This window comes from Notolepis coatsorum (genome assembly GCF_963971535.1).
Source record: "Notolepis coatsorum genome assembly, chromosome: 14".
In the NCBI taxonomy this organism is placed as follows: domain Eukaryota; kingdom Metazoa; phylum Chordata; class Actinopteri; order Aulopiformes; family Paralepididae; genus Notolepis; species Notolepis coatsorum.
Genome location: NC_140178.1, coordinates 37,754,310 through 37,769,278, shown reverse-complemented (window position 1 = coordinate 37,769,278; position 14,969 = coordinate 37,754,310). Strand labels below are relative to the sequence as shown.

The 14,969-nt window shown below is 44.7% G+C and overlaps 2 protein-coding genes across 4 annotated transcripts in view; one reads left to right on the top strand and one right to left on the bottom strand.

Annotated features, from left to right (window-relative positions):
* Positions 1 to 14,969, top strand: part of LOC311240366 (ATP-citrate synthase) — a 63,129-nt gene that overhangs the window by 30,845 nt on the left and 17,315 nt on the right. The window contains exons 12-22 of one of the 2 annotated variants that reach the window (XM_084328950.1): positions 4,582 to 4,736; positions 7,218 to 7,311; positions 8,436 to 8,465; positions 10,765 to 10,906; positions 12,790 to 12,958; positions 13,280 to 13,384; positions 13,479 to 13,675; positions 13,910 to 13,991; positions 14,122 to 14,232; positions 14,571 to 14,698; positions 14,858 to 14,951. In XM_084328950.1, the coding sequence (XP_084185076.1) occupies positions 4,582 to 4,736; positions 7,218 to 7,311; positions 8,436 to 8,465; positions 10,765 to 10,906; positions 12,790 to 12,958; positions 13,280 to 13,384; positions 13,479 to 13,675; positions 13,910 to 13,991; positions 14,122 to 14,232; positions 14,571 to 14,698; positions 14,858 to 14,951 (1,307 nt within the window). The remainder of the gene's footprint in view (positions 1 to 4,581; positions 4,737 to 7,217; positions 7,312 to 8,435; positions 8,466 to 10,764; positions 10,907 to 12,789; positions 12,959 to 13,279; positions 13,385 to 13,478; positions 13,676 to 13,909; positions 13,992 to 14,121; positions 14,233 to 14,570; positions 14,699 to 14,857; positions 14,952 to 14,969) is intronic. The other variant, XM_084328951.1, reaches the window with a different exon arrangement.
* LOC311239796 (uncharacterized protein) lies at positions 22 to 4,521 on the bottom strand. 2 transcript variants are annotated; one of them, XM_084328241.1, is made up of 6 exons: positions 4,335 to 4,521; positions 3,865 to 3,888; positions 1,514 to 3,377; positions 1,331 to 1,390; positions 1,055 to 1,129; positions 22 to 346 (listed from the first exon to the last, which is right to left on the bottom strand). In XM_084328241.1, exons 3-6 carry the CDS (start codon positions 3,372 to 3,374, stop codon positions 144 to 146), a joined length of 2,199 nt encoding a protein of 732 aa, XP_084184367.1. In that variant the 5' UTR covers positions 3,375 to 3,377; positions 3,865 to 3,888; positions 4,335 to 4,521; the 3' UTR covers positions 22 to 143. The 2 variants fall into 2 exon arrangements, with proteins under 2 accessions (XP_084184367.1, XP_084184366.1); XM_084328240.1 differs by having other exon boundaries at positions 3,865 to 3,891; positions 4,335 to 4,520.

Here is a 14,969-nt window from a genome sequence, read left to right as displayed (position 1 = left end):
CAAATTTAACACAACAGCCAGCACTTCATAAAATTTTATAAACATTATATAAAAAATACAATAAACATAACTTAGAACAATAACTATTTACAGCACACCATACATATTTATAAATTTTTTCATTCGCTCACTCATTCATACACTCATTCATCCAAACACCAGTAACACCAGAAACTAGCATCTTCGTCCTCCTCCTCCTCCCACTGGACACACATGGTGTGGAACCATTTGTGACAGTTGTCACACTGGACCCACGACACCAAACCCTCAGAGTCCACAGGGGGGTTCGCCTTTTTACACCGGCCACACCGCCAGATCCCCAGCTTCTGCCTCTTGGTGGTGTGACCTGCAGTTAAAAAGAAATTTATTATTATGACGCTGCTTGATTACAATATACCAAGGTCCAATAATAAGTAAGGGATAATGTATAGCTACGAGGTCATTGTCGCAAAATAACTGACCGACACGGAGTTTAAAATACCGAGGCGCAGCGCTGAGGTGTTTTAAACGTCAGTGAAGGTCAATTATTTTGCGACAATGATCGAGTAAAGCTATACATTATCCCGCTTATTACATGGCTAACTTACTAACAATATACCTAATTCATCGACAAGACTAGATCAAATGAAGACGCAGTTGTTCTGTGGCTCTGTCAGCCCAAATAAAGTGATTATTATTATCGGCAGCCGGCAGGTCTCTGGTCTGATTGCATGACTGAGTGCAGCTGTGCATATGCTGAGCAGCACTGATACAGTGTTGTAGTGGGCTTGATTGCGAACAGCTGCGCACAGCGGTCATTATTGTCCCACAGCGGTCATTATTGTGTGATAACGGACCTCTGACACGGGCTATTGACCAATCACAAGCAAGCATTTCGGCGAATGTGAAAACGCCATGTAATAAATATGAATAACTATCTATATAGTACTTTTCACACATGGACCACAGTTCAAAGTGCCCCACAGCAATTTGTATAAAATCAGCAAATTTTTTACAAAATAAATAACAATTCATAAGTTTGCCCTGACAAACTCAAAAAACATAAGTAACATGCCGATGGGTGTCGTGGGTCTGGCGTGGGAGGAGGAGGAGGATGTCGATGCTCCTGTTGGTCCAGGAATACAGGAGGCTGCAGACACAAAAAGGGAGCACCACTCAAAAAAATTATTTTGTTTGGTTTGGTAAATATTGCGCTATGAACAGTCTATCAGTGTACTGTGTGTGTGTGTAGGCCGTAGGGGCAGGTACAATAAGAGTTTTTCTTCCTGTTCCTTTTGGCCATGGACATTTGTAGATCGTGTTTTTTTCACAGTTGTTTGAAAAAGCTTACGGTGGGAGGGAGAGGAAGTTGGCTGGGACACCCGGTGGGACTGCGGTGGGACTGCCGGCTCTGAGAAAATGGTTAAGAAACAATAAAACATGATTATTTATTCATAAAAAAATTTATACTTTTTTGCTAACTGAGAATGTTGTCTCCCAAATAACTGTTAAAAGAAAACAAATAAATAAATACCATCCATTATGGCTGTTGGGGAGGAAGAGGTGGAGGGGTGGTGATCTTCCCCTCTCAAAGCAGGCAGGCGAGTGCTGGTGTGGAGGCTAGAGGCGGGCAGCAGACTGTGGGAGGCAGAAGAGGGGGGCATGGAGGCTGAGGCTGAGGGACCGGCGATGGAAAGACCGGAGCTGGTGGTGGGAGCGGCCCCGGGGGACACTCCTCTTCTGCGGCTGGGGAGAGAGCCACCACGCGGGGTACGGGAGGAGGTTGTGGGAGTCCTTAAAGTTTCAGCCCGCTGCCGCTGTCGGTCTGCCCTGGCCAGAGCTCCTGCCTCGGCGCGGGCGGCGCGGTCCTCTGTCTCATCGATGGCATCCGTCATCTCCTGGGCGGTGAGCAGGCGGGCCTTGGTGGTGTTCCTCCTGACCTTTCCAGATCTTCTTGTGAACTCTATCTGGGCCAGGAGTTGTCCCAGGTCAGCTGTGATCCTCCCTGCTGTTACAAGGGGGTGGTTGAGGTAGGGGTTGGGGGGTGAGTCCTGGACTAGAGCACGGGGGCTGGGTGGGGGGCTGGGAGGGGGGCTAGGAGCACGGGGGCTGGGTGGGGGGCTAGGAGCACGGGGGCTGGGTGGGGGGCTGGGCTGGGGGGTAACAGCAGGGTTGGCACCAGGAGATGCAGGGGGAGGGGCAGACGGCATGACCCTCGACCAATCAATAGCCGCAGGGTCCAGAGGGTAGAGGCCACACCTCCTGAAGCCAGCCACCACCACCCTCCGATCTTTCTGCCTCTGGTAGGTGTCTCTGAACACCCTTGAAAACTCCTTTTTAGAAATCATGAAGGAGTGGCTAACTGCCGACAGATCTCCCACAAGCCCGGAGAAATCTGCCTTCAAGGGTGCAAAGAAACTCACATCCAGAGGCTGAAGGATGTGAGAGGTGTGTGGCGGTAGGCACAGGAGAATGACCCTCTCCCTCTGTGCCGTCCGGACCAGCTCTGGATCCAGGTGGGACTGGTGACCGTCCATCACAAGCAGCAGCGGGCGCTCCTCCGTGGCATACTTCAGGAAGTGGTCGGTGAACCACTTCCTAAAAAGCTCTGAGTCAATGTACCCCGCTGGCGACTTCCCGTAGAGGGCATTGGGGACTCCCTCCCTATTGTAGGGCCCTCCTGGGTAGCCCCCCTTATAAATAATAAAAGGGGGGACGTCCTCCCCAGCCGCGTTGAGGCAGGCCAGGACCGTGATGTGTTCCCTGGTTCCCTGGGCCTGCCTGTAGGCGTGCTTCGTCCCACGGGGCACAACGACCTTCCTCCGGTTGGAGTCCATCTGAAACCCCGTCTCGTCACAGTTGTAAATATGACGGGGTTTCTCCCTCAGCCCGTGCTCCTCCATGGTGCTGGTGAGGAGCTTGAAGTAGTCTTCTATGGCCCCCCTCTTAGCGCAGGCTGCCCTCCCACGGTCAATGGTGTCCGGGATCCGGATCGTGAGGCGATGGTGTTGCCTCTCCCTAAAATTGATCCACCACCCCTGGCCAAGGGATGTTTTTAGGTTCCCTGGGTGACGGAGGTTATAGATGGCCAGGGCGTGGGCCAGGACCTGCGACCTCGTCAGCGGAAACCCATAACTGGCAGAGTACAAGCAGTACTCCACCAGGGAACTCTCATCTTCAGGGGTCAGATAGGTGCCCCGGCCGATGTTGCAGGCCAGAGACACCTTTCCGCTGAGTCGGTCGATCAGGCTGGACTTAGGGACCTCGAACAACGTGGCTGCCCGCCTCGCACTCCACCTGCCTGCTCTGACCTCTGCAATGGCCTGATCCATGGCCTCCTGGGTCCACAGACGCACCTTCCTCTCCCTCTTCCGCATTTGCCGGATATTAGGCATGCTCTGCAAACACACAAAAATATTTTAAACAAGAAAGTAAAATAATATGAACTTTATTATTATTGTACGACTGACGAGTTTATTTTATTTGATTTATTTAGCACATTATTTAAAAAAAACAGTGCTAGGAGGGAACTTATGTGAGTGATTTATGATGAAATTAAATTAGATTTGAATTGTTTTTTTGAATATGGATAAGGAGGTTGTTGACCTCAATGATGAATTTAGTTTATTGCTATGGTTTGTTGGATATGAGTGAAATTCTGATGAAAAGATGCAGAACAATGGAAGGTATCAAGAACATCTTGCCTTTTGTTAATGAACTTGAATATGAATGAGCATGAAACCAAAATGATTATGCTGAAATATTACCAGACATGCAAACACACACACAACCTTACCTTCACCCAGTTCAGCATGGCAGCCTCACACACACACACACACACCTCCATTCACCTGTAGAGAAACAAACAAGCACACACAAACCTACCGTGTCTGCTGTCTGACTTTGTCACTGCTTCAGATGTTTTTTTATACAGAGATTGAGAGAGAGAGAGAGAGAGAGAGAAAACCAGTTCATTATTTTCCCCGCGAAAATTATTGTTCTCCCTTCGATTATTTTCGCGCAACCTCAGTTAATCACTCGTTCAGACAAACTTAGCTCTCTTATTAAGATTACAAATGTACAACACATTTCGTCGGACAAAACACTGGCTATATATGCTAGCAACATAACCAAACAATCTGACTTCATCTTGGGGCGAGTGGGAGTTCGTGTTTAAGCAACAGGAAGCTACTTTTACTTGGAAATCAGCGTCGCCCCGAACACATTCGAACAATTATAACGTTGCAGTGGTACAAACGTTCACATCTAGTAGTCTTTAGATGACTAAATATAGATGAATACTCATGAAATTTGATATATATACTCTAAAATAAGTATGATTTCATATCACCTACCTTTCGACGTGAAAATCTGGTGGGGCTGTGAGGAAAGATCCAGAATGCCGCGCAAGATGGGGCGTGACCGAAGTTGGGTTTGGGCGTTCCCAGATAAAGAGGGTGACCGGGATTGGTTTACGTTCCGTTACATCTCTTATTCTCTACGCGTAGGTGTTTGTTCATATTAATGTCGTACCCTTCTGTGTAGCTTTTGTCTCGTACATATCCACACTGCAACACTTAAGTGTCTGGGTCTTCTCCTCAGGGAAGACCACCGGCATCCCCATTCACGTCTTTGGCACGGAGACCCACATGACCGCCATCGTCGGCATGGCGCTGGGCCACCGACCGATCCCCAACCAGCCTCCCGCTGCCGTCCACACCGCCAACTTCCTGCTCAACTCCAGCGGCGGGCAATTGGTACGAGGCGCAGCGGTTCCCTCTGAAGATAAAGGAGCGAGCGACCGCGGTCGTGTAGAAGTCCGCTGGTAGTGTGTAGCTGGAAGGTGCCCGTAAACCTGCGTTTCATTCAAGAATTTCCTCGTCTTGGTTGTGAACTAGGCCATGCAGTGAAGTTATCTGAGCCCCGTTGGGTCTTTGTTTGTAGAGCATTGCAGGGCTTTGTGCACTGCTCTGGTTTAAATAGCAGTCAGAAGAAACACAATAGGCCTCTGCTTCTGCCTGGAGGCATCCATTAAGAATGTGCTGTGCGTGGGCTTTCAGAAATGTGCGCGTGAGTGAGTGTATTTGCCATATCCTTTTGATATTTTACCCGTTCTCTGTGAAATGCTGCCCATTGCAATTGTACACTTTGCATTGCAGTCGTAAAGATGGTCAATGTCCCTAGTTAAAGTGTATTCCATCAGTTGTGCGCTGCTTCTCACCTCTTGTTTGTGAGTGAATGTAAGGGAGCCATGCATGTAAGGGAAGGAACCATGCAGCTAAAATTGTGGCTGATGGTATGATGAGCTAAAAACACCAGGGCCCTCATTTATCAATGGTGCGTACGCACAGATATGTGCGTACGCACAGATATGTGCGTAACCCGTGCATACGATCGTTTCTAAGCAAAGTGTGGGACTTATCAATTTGAACGTGTGCTTGACTTTGTGTGTATATTTACACACAGCTCCGACCGTGCGTACCTGGCGCCCGGTGGTAGAATATGAATATTGCAACGTGGAAATAAGCTTCCGTGCATTAGTTTCAACACTGCCGTGTTCTGTATGACCCGTAATTCATTATAGTTCATTGTAAAATAGCGACAGTAGTGTAATTATTGTCAAACCCTATAAATATAGCATTTGGAATAGGTCTTTCTTTCCGAATGAATGCAGCATGGTTTATATATAGGGTTATCGGAATACTATGGGGTGCACTGACTGCGCTCGCAGGGAACTGTTTTCAGAGATTGCAGATAGGAATGAGAATGAATGAATGAGGGGCAGTCTAATTGCCGAGAGAACATAATATTAACTAGAGTCCGCTATACCCGAGACACCTCCTTCATTTGTACCGCAATTTGAGACCGAAATTAGAGTGTGGAACAAAACGCACAAATGCCATCCCCGTGCACACATTCAAGTCCTCTTCACCCTCGGGTCTTTGGCCACCGGCACGGTCCATCGTGATATTGGAGATGGATCGAGCAATAGACTGTTACTGTACCACCCATGTAGCTGTCAAAGCTCCATCACAAATGCAGTTATGTGAATAGAAAGGGATTCCACTCAGTGATGCGCATTTGCCTGATGCATGTCGTTGCTGCATGCCGGGAGGAAGGCAATGCTGCATGTTTTCAATTAATTAAATAAAACGGATACTTTTTGCAATGGTTTACTGACTGTCATACAAATAATCAACCAACTACATACTGTAACCTTTCAGTGCACGTTTTTATTTACATTGCGACAACAGCCTTGTGAGCTCCCGCACACAGACATGATGGAATTCAAGTTCAAGTTTGTATTGATCACATATAGGCAGGCTACACATGGCGTAGGCTACATGGCAGTTAGATTCATTGTTCTTGTATATGCTCTCGTATTATTGTTTATATAGGCTACCTAATACCGACATCAAAATACATTGTATGCCTCTACAAATCATATGCAGGTAGAAAATTGAGAACTTTAATCCCTGGGTATTAATCGAATGAAACGAAGAAAAGGCATATTCCAGCATGGTTATTAATGACACCAATGGCAAACAGTGGTTAACGGTCTTTATTAGTGTTTGCGCTGCCCAGGCAGCAATGGTCTTTAGGAAGTTAATAGATATCATATCCGACATCACCGTACGTGTACATGTCTGTCAGCCTGTCGCGTATTTCTCCCATAACACGCTTCGCTCGGCTTAGTCCACTTTTCCACATTTCATGGGGGTGTTTCATTACCGTATATGGTTAATTACGGGCGGTTCTATATGCAAATACTTAAAATCGTGCACGAGCGCGGAGCGTAGAACAAATGGTATTTATCAACACTGAGTGTGCGTAGAACCTGTGTACGCACGTGTGATAAATCCCGATTTTTTTTCTGTACGTACACACATTCTAAATTCTGTGCTTAAGAACGAAAATAGAACACTTTCTAAGCATTGTTGATAAATGAGGGCCAGGTCTTATTGTATAACCTTCTGTGTAGGTGATTGTCATTAAGTTGTATAGCTTAAGAATTATGACCCGAGTGCTGCTTGAGTCCAAACTGTTCCCCTAGCAACGGAATTCCAGTGAAACCGTCTATAGTTGGGTGTGATTTATATACTAGAACATATCCATCAAGGAAAGATCTTCTCCACTGGGGGGTCTGTGGCCTAATGCATCATCTGTTTAGAGGTCCTTGACAATGGGAATGTTTGGGAACCTCTGCCCTGACGACTCGTTCACCCTCCTCTCTCCAGACTCCAGCATCCAGCAGGACGGCCTCCTTCTCCGACAACAAGGCGGGGCCCGGGGCCACGCAGACAAAGAAGGCCACGCCAGGAGCCCCTCTCGGTGAGCCCCTAGAATAATACAATAACTGCTTCTAATGCTATGGATGAGACGGCTCTCTTAATACACACACACCACCTGGGACTCTGAGTATCTGCTTTCATAGTGCATTCATTTCAGAGATATCACAGGTCCTACAAGGGGTACATTTTAGCAAGGTGTCTTGTGATTATGCACCGATAAAGACTTTGGTCTCACATCGCCCCCTTTGGGGAACTAAGAGTCCTGCACACACCAGGACTTTGTACTGGACTGGAAGTGAACAGTATTGATCAAATCAAATCAAATCAAATTTATTTATAGGGCCCGACAACACACGTTAATGTCCCCATGGGCCGTACAGGTCTTCTTTAAACAAGTCAAGAAGACAACATAACAATAAGTCAAGAACAGAACAAGAACACCATAAGGTCCAAACATTTTTTAGATGAATGCAAATAAATGAAAGAATGCAAGCACTCCCAGACATACCCCACGCGAAGGTAAGGAAAAACTCACTAAAACCTAACAATAGGGAAAAAAGCTCCACAGGCAGTGTGGAGGAGAGAAACCTTAGAAGGGCCATTCAAGGGGGGATCTCCCTTCTTAGATGTTGGTGATAGTCGTTGGTGATGTGTCCAGGCGCAGAGTTTAGGGTCTTGTTGAGCCATCATCAATTTTTTTTTCTTTACGATATGAAAGTACAGGTTCATACCTTCAAAATAAGCAATCACTTGTACTCATACTTTTCAATCTATGTCTTAACTATGATGATACCACAATAGCTTGTTTTGAGCCAGAGACCTTCAAAGGCTTAGAGCTGTTTACCTAGCCTATACAATATAAGTATACTGAATATATGATTTGATACACTTATATGCATAGTCATTGTGTATTAGAGTGTTCCACACCTCATGTGTATGGAGTAAAGGAGGCAACCATTACAATGTGGAATAGTCTGGTGGTAGTTTTTACATTTATACTTTATCATATAATTTTGATTATTATTTATTTTTCCTTTTTCTCTTCTTAAAAGTGAGTATTTTTGTGATCTTGTGAAATCAAAATGTATCACCAAAAAATGTATATGCATAGTTATATGGTGAATTGATATTTCCTTTTGTACTTTTGTCGTGACGGTGCGTCAGAGCGGCAGGCATCATCTGCCAGGTCTGGAGGTAGGAGGACGCTCACCAGATTTCCCCTCCCAGCCCCCCCTGGGCTTTCTGTTCGTCCCCTGCCCTTTCTTGTGTCTGCTAGACGTAGATGCTCCCTTACAACCCTCACTGTAGCCCTCAATGATGTTTCTGATGTACAAAAAACAAACAAAAAAAACACAGGAACTATCCTCTTTTATGGTCACCATTTTTCTCCTCCTCATTCCAATGGCTTCCTGTGTCTGTCCCACGTGTCTGCTGGACGCCCCTGTCTTTATCAATGGTGTTGATGTTTTCACAAAATGCTTCCCAGAACGTGGTTTATCTGTTATTCAGTGTTTCCCTCTTGACGCATTCCAACTGCTTTACATTAGGTGTGTTCGAGATTGATTTCAGCTCGCCTCGAAAGTAGACGAGTGCAGCCGGGGGAGGAGTCAGAACGTCGGACACTTCAGATTTGACTACAGCCTCTCGCCTAGTCTCGCATGGCAGATATCGCGTTCACGTTACCACACAGACATACACACCTGTCCAGCTCATTATAATGCGAGGGCCATGTGCAAAATTAGATTAGATTCAAATGTATGGTCATCACACAGCACACTATATACCTGCTATAGTGGAATAGACTGTATTCATATACCATATATTATACCATCTTGTTGCACGCTCCTGCCCACCGCAGCGTGCACGCACACACAACACACACACACTGCTGAATAATTCTGTTTTGCATCAATATATATATATCGCTGCTGGCGGGACAAAACCTCATAACTCCAAAAACCCAACTTTTCAGCAGATGAAAAAAACGAACACAGATTTGAGGGCGAATAGAGTTACGAGGTTTAGACAGATGATTGGTTTAATGCTTTCCCATTGTGTAGACTTTGTAAAACCACACACACATGGAGGATGATCTACTGAGTTGATAAAAAAAAATATATATAATAATATGGAGTTAGGAGGTTTTGTCCCGCCAGCAGCGATATACTGTATATTGAGGCAAAACAGAATTATATATACAGTATACTTAGAGAAGTACTGTACATAGAGCGGTAATGCTCAGATTGCTCATTGAGTCATGACTATAAATGCAAAACTTAATTGTCGTATTTTTTATCATTATAATTATTTAATTCCGATGATAGAAACAGTCCAGAAACTGTAAATGTCCTAACCCAACCCCCTCCAATGTACAGTAAATGTCCTAACCCAATAATACACGAGACCCTCTTCTTGGGACCAAGTAAGGTTTCGTCAATAATCCAATGTACAGTTCCCCCCCCCCCCCACTTACCCAACCTCCTCCAATGTACAGTTTCTTCCCCCTCAAATGTATATACTCTCTTTTTAGACTATTTTTGTACTCATAAACAGTACTGTATATTTGTAGATCTGGTATGTCATGTATGTCATATATGTTATGATGAATTGAAAATGGGGGACCCTGATGTAAACAAGATGAAAGTCTTTCTCTGGTCTGCATCCCCTTAACAATTGTGTGTATTGAGTTGTACTACTGTATTCATGTATTGTACCCATTCTGCAATCTGTTAATAAAGTTTTCAATCAATCAAACCTCTCATAACTTCCTCTTGTGGGCGGTGACAACTTTTCTGAGCCAATGGTCGCTTTGCGCAACGATAGCAAGTCGTTTTGCGTCAAGCAGTCGGGTGAGAGGTACTGTGGAGCCTCGCTCTGAAGGCTGTGCGTGGCTCGCTCCTGTGAGATTTCCGCGGCTCGCCTAGTCAGATTTCCAGAGCAAGTCGGACAACATTCTAACAGTCATGCAACGCGCTTGGCAAGGCCGTAGTAAAAACTGCACAGATCTGCGTCCGCCTCGCCAATCTCGAACACGCCTATTGTCTTTCCTGGGAAGTAATTCCAAGAAGTGGGCCTGGTCAGTGAGTTAGCCAGAGTCAATATTAAACTATATCTTTGATGTTTAATTGGAATGTTAATTTGGAATCTGTAAAATTTTAACTTTAATATTAGTTTTAGGAATGAGATTCAGTCATACTGAATACAAAATAATTATTATTCTATATTTTGGGAAAACATTATGGCTAACTAGTATAATCCTGCTTCATGGAATAACCCCATGTTGATGTTGTGTGCCCTCGTCCTTTAAAAAAATGAATATGTTTTAGCAGAATGGAATTTGGACTCAAGTCGCTATAAAATGTCCCTTTTGTTATTCTGGGATCTAAAGCCGTATTTATTTTAGATGTTTTTCTACAGTACATCCATTTCACTGACCTGTTTTTAGCTACCTCTCTCATTCACCACCTGTATCTCCACATTCCTCTCCCCGTAGCCAAGGCAACCACCCTCTTCAGCAAGCACACCAAGTCCATCGTGTGGGGCATGCAGACGCGGGCCGTGCAGGGCATGATGGACTTTGATTACGTCTGCTCCAGAGACGAGCCGTCTGTTGCAGCCATGGTCTACCCGTTCACGTACGTTTCCCCTTGCATGCTCCCTTTTAGTGTAATGACTCGTGGATGGGCATTTGAAAGTGACTCAGGATCTGTTTTTAAGTAAACTGTTTCCATTTCCTTTTTATTTTTTTACTAGTCTCTAAATGGGTCTTAATGTGTGTGATTTTGTCTCTTTAGATAAGACTTTCTCAATATTTGCATTGTCTGTTCACCATAAGGTAGTATCCATGTATGGCGTTTCACAAAATTAACTTCAAAATTTTAATATGTCCTCATACATATTAAATTAATACGATCAAAAATATTTGCACGCGGACATAAAAAATAAATACACTTCTCTTTAGCACTTTTTGGATAGAAGTATGCATGTTTATGTAACATGAAATAGTGCCAGAATGGTCATCGTCAACCCACTGCCAACTCAACCAGCTCTAGATTTCCGTCAAGTGTAGAAAAACTGCCACAAAACCTTCCATATTCAATCTACAAAGAAACCCTGAGAATGGAGACTCTTATCATCATCTGCAGTTAGAATTTTGTCATTTATTGACTTCAGAGTAAATCGATCCCAACCCTGGCATGTATACAGGATTAGGGGTGGGAATCACCAGAGGCTCCACGATACCATATTATCACAATACTAGTCATGGTATTGTTATATTGCGATGTATTACCTTTATCAACCGCAAACGATGTCCCCAACAGAAAACTTTGTCAACATCTGTTTTTTTATTATAAAAAATATTGATACTTTATATTAATCATTTATACTACTTTGAATCAGTGTATCGATATAATATCAGCACTAAAAATATTGCGATACATCGCTGTATCGATCCCCACCCCTATACAGTATCCATCTATATACAGTCAGGTCCATACATATTTGGACATTGACACAATTTTGCCTCTGCACACCACAAAAGCAGCAGGATGAATTCAGAAGTGTTTCGAGCAATAATTATTATCTGCTCATATTCAGTCACTCATTGGACGGCGCTTCACAGTGCAGATGGGACAATGACCCGAAGCATACTGCGAAAGCAACCAAAGAGGCAAAGAAGTAGAATGCTATGCAATGGCCAAGTCAATCAGCTGACCTGAATCCAACCGAGCAGGCATTTCACTTGTTGAAGACAAGGCTGAAGGGGAAATGCCCCAAGAACAAGCAGGAACTGAAAACCGTTGCAGTAGAGGCCTGGCAGAGCATCACTAGGGACGAAACCCAGCGTCTGGTGATGTCTGTGGGTTCCAAACTTCAGGCTGTCATTGACTGCAAAGGATTTGCAACCAAGTATTAAAAGTGACAATTTGATTTAGTTGTTAGTTTGTCCAATTAATTTTGGTCCCCTTTTTTTTAAAGGGAGGTGCACATGTATAAACTGTTGTAATTCCTACAATGTTCACCTGATTTGGATGGAAATACAAATTGAAAGCTGAAAGTCTGAATGCACTTAAAGTACATCTTGATCGTTTCATTTCAAGTCTATTGTGGTGGTGGTGGTGTATAGAGCCAAACATGTGAAAATTGTGTCAATGTCTAAATATTTATGGACCTGAATGTTAGCCTAGCTTAGCACAATTAATGCAAGCAGACAGTGACGGGTAGCCTAGGCATTGTCCAACTAACACCTCTCCTGAAGGCTACCCATCAATGTCCGCTTCCATTCATTCTGCTAAGCTAGGCTAACATGCTTTCTACTGAACGCACAGAGGAAACTGGTATCTAATATATATTTTTTTTTTTTTTTTTATTGTTATTTTTTAAACAAACATATAAACAAACATGACAACACACGATAAGATATACAAGCATTAATTACAGTGCATACCCAAAATGTTGGCGTGTTCCTTTTTAACTTGTGTCGTAAGTTTGACAGTCGCGTCTCGTCTGTTTCCAGTGGAGACCACAAGCAGAAGTTCTACTGGGGCCACAAAGAGATCCTGGTTCCTGTGTATAAGAGCATGGACGACGCCATGAAGAAACACCCCGGGGTGGATGTGCTTATCAACTTCGCCTCCCTGAGGTCCGCCTACGACAGTACCATGGAGACCATGGAGTACCCACAGGTAAAAAGACTCCTCAGAATCGAGAGGGGACGGTGTTTCTTTGCAGTCGCTACGCCCCTAGACTCTGAAACTGCATCCCCTTAAATATTAGATTGTTTGATTCACTCTGTAAGCTCATAAAACCTTCCCTTCACTTGCTGTAATTTTAGTAATCTGTTGCATTGATTTACTTAACTGAAAGTCTTTTGTTTAGAACACGGACATGTGTTACCAAAATGTGTATTCTTATTTATATATGTGTGTGTATGTATATAAAGTGTTTATTCTTTTATATTTCCTACACTAAACTCTAAAGCACCTTCCTAACCCAACTGCTTTCAGATTCACACTATTGCCATCATCGCAGAAGGCATCCCTGAAGCCCACACCAGGAAGATTATCAAGAAGGCTGACGAGAAGGGCATCACCATCATCGGACCAGCGACGGTCAGTCCATCCCACCTCACACGCATCTCACAATTTTCAACAGGATGTTTATACGAGACCAAACATTTCCATTGCATTTTGGTTTGTTGTCCAGGTCGGAGGGATTAAGCCGGGCTGTTTTAAGATCGGGAACACGGGAGGCATGTTGGATAACATCCTGGCCTCTAAGCTCTACCGCCCAGGCAGCGTGGCCTACGTGTCCCGCTCTGGAGGCATGTCCAACGAACTCAACAACATCATCTCCCGAACCACGGATGGGGTGTTCGAGGGAGTGGCTATCGGTGGGGACAGGTGTGTGTGTCGATCAGTCGAGCTTTATTTGTATAACGCATTTCATATAGAGTTGCAATGTGCTTTACTTCAGACGAAGGTGTTTTAAAAAGAAGTGACGATCAGGGTTCATGCATACAATTTTTACATATACATGTTTAGAAGCGGGTAATAAAAATATACGATAAATGGGAGGGTGAATGGCTTGTGGTTGTGTGGGTATGGATTTGTGATGAGTTCCGGTCTCTATCGCAGATACCCAGGTTCTGTGTTCACCGACCATGTGCTGCGCTACGAGGACACTCCTGGAGTAAAGATGATCGTTGTGCTGGGGGAGGTGAGGATGAAGTCCACAGACACGACGCGTAACACTGTTCCATAATACTATTCTTAATAAATATTATACTATTCCCAACAACTACTCATGTTTGTTCTGCTACCTGCCTTGTCTTGTCTTCTCCATATAGATTGGAGGCACAGAAGAGTATACGATCTGCCAGGCCATCAAGCAGGGCAGGATCACCAAGCCAGTGATTTGTTGGTGTATTGGCACCTGTGCCACCATGTTCTCCTCTGAGGTGAGTGGTGCAGCTGTGAAGGGGCTGGCAGCGAAGTTAGTTTCATATTAAAGACCTCTAGGCAGGTGCATAATGCAAGTGCTTGATACGGGTTCATATTCAGTGTCCTCATTTACATCTGTACAAACTCCGTCCTCTTTTCTTCATCCTCCGATCTTGAGGATCAAGAAAAAGAGCAAGAGAAGGTTTGAGATGCGGCCCATTGGGTCTTGGTAATCTGAAGATTCCCAGTTAGATTCCGGCTCCTCCCGGCAGCGTGTCGGAAGTGTCCTTCCATTTTTCCATCATGAGAGTGCTCCATTTTTTGAGCCACGTTGTGCTTTGTTCCCTGCCGCTAGGTCCAGTTTGGCCACGCCGGGGCCTGCGCCAACCAGGCCTCTGAGACAGCGGTGGCTAAGAATGAGGCTCTGCAAGAAGCTGGAGCCCTAGTCCCCAAGAGCTTCGATGAGCTGGGAGAGCTCATCAAGTCAGTGCACACAGACCTGTCTTTCACACTGTTCACAGTGTGAAGAGTCAGACGATCATTCATGTTTCTTTCATTAGGTTACACATGTCTGGTAAATATGTTTTGTAATGTGAATGGATCTTGAAGGTGCATTCTGAAGTTCCCTATCCTCCTCTGCAGATTGAAGTACGACGACCTTGTTGCCAAGGGAGTCATCGAGCCAGCAAACGAGGTGCCGCCTCCCACTGTGCCAATGGACTATTCCTGGGCGCGGGTGAGTAATGCCAACCAG

What these genes read in the sequence shown, in the direction of transcription:
- LOC311239796 (XM_084328241.1), bottom strand. Translation starts at nt 3,374, where the DNA reads ATGCCTAATATCCGGCAAATGCGGAAGAGGGAGAGGAAGGTGCGTCTG. An exon ending in CCCAACAGCCATAATGGATG is followed by an intron (nt 1,391 to 1,513) that starts GTATTTATTTAT and finishes CCATTTTCTCAG; the next exon opens with AGCCGGCAGTCCCACCGCAG. An exon ending in CAGACCCACGACACCCATCG is followed by an intron (nt 347 to 1,054) that starts GCATGTTACTTA and finishes TTTTAACTGCAG; the next exon opens with GTCACACCACCAAGAGGCAG.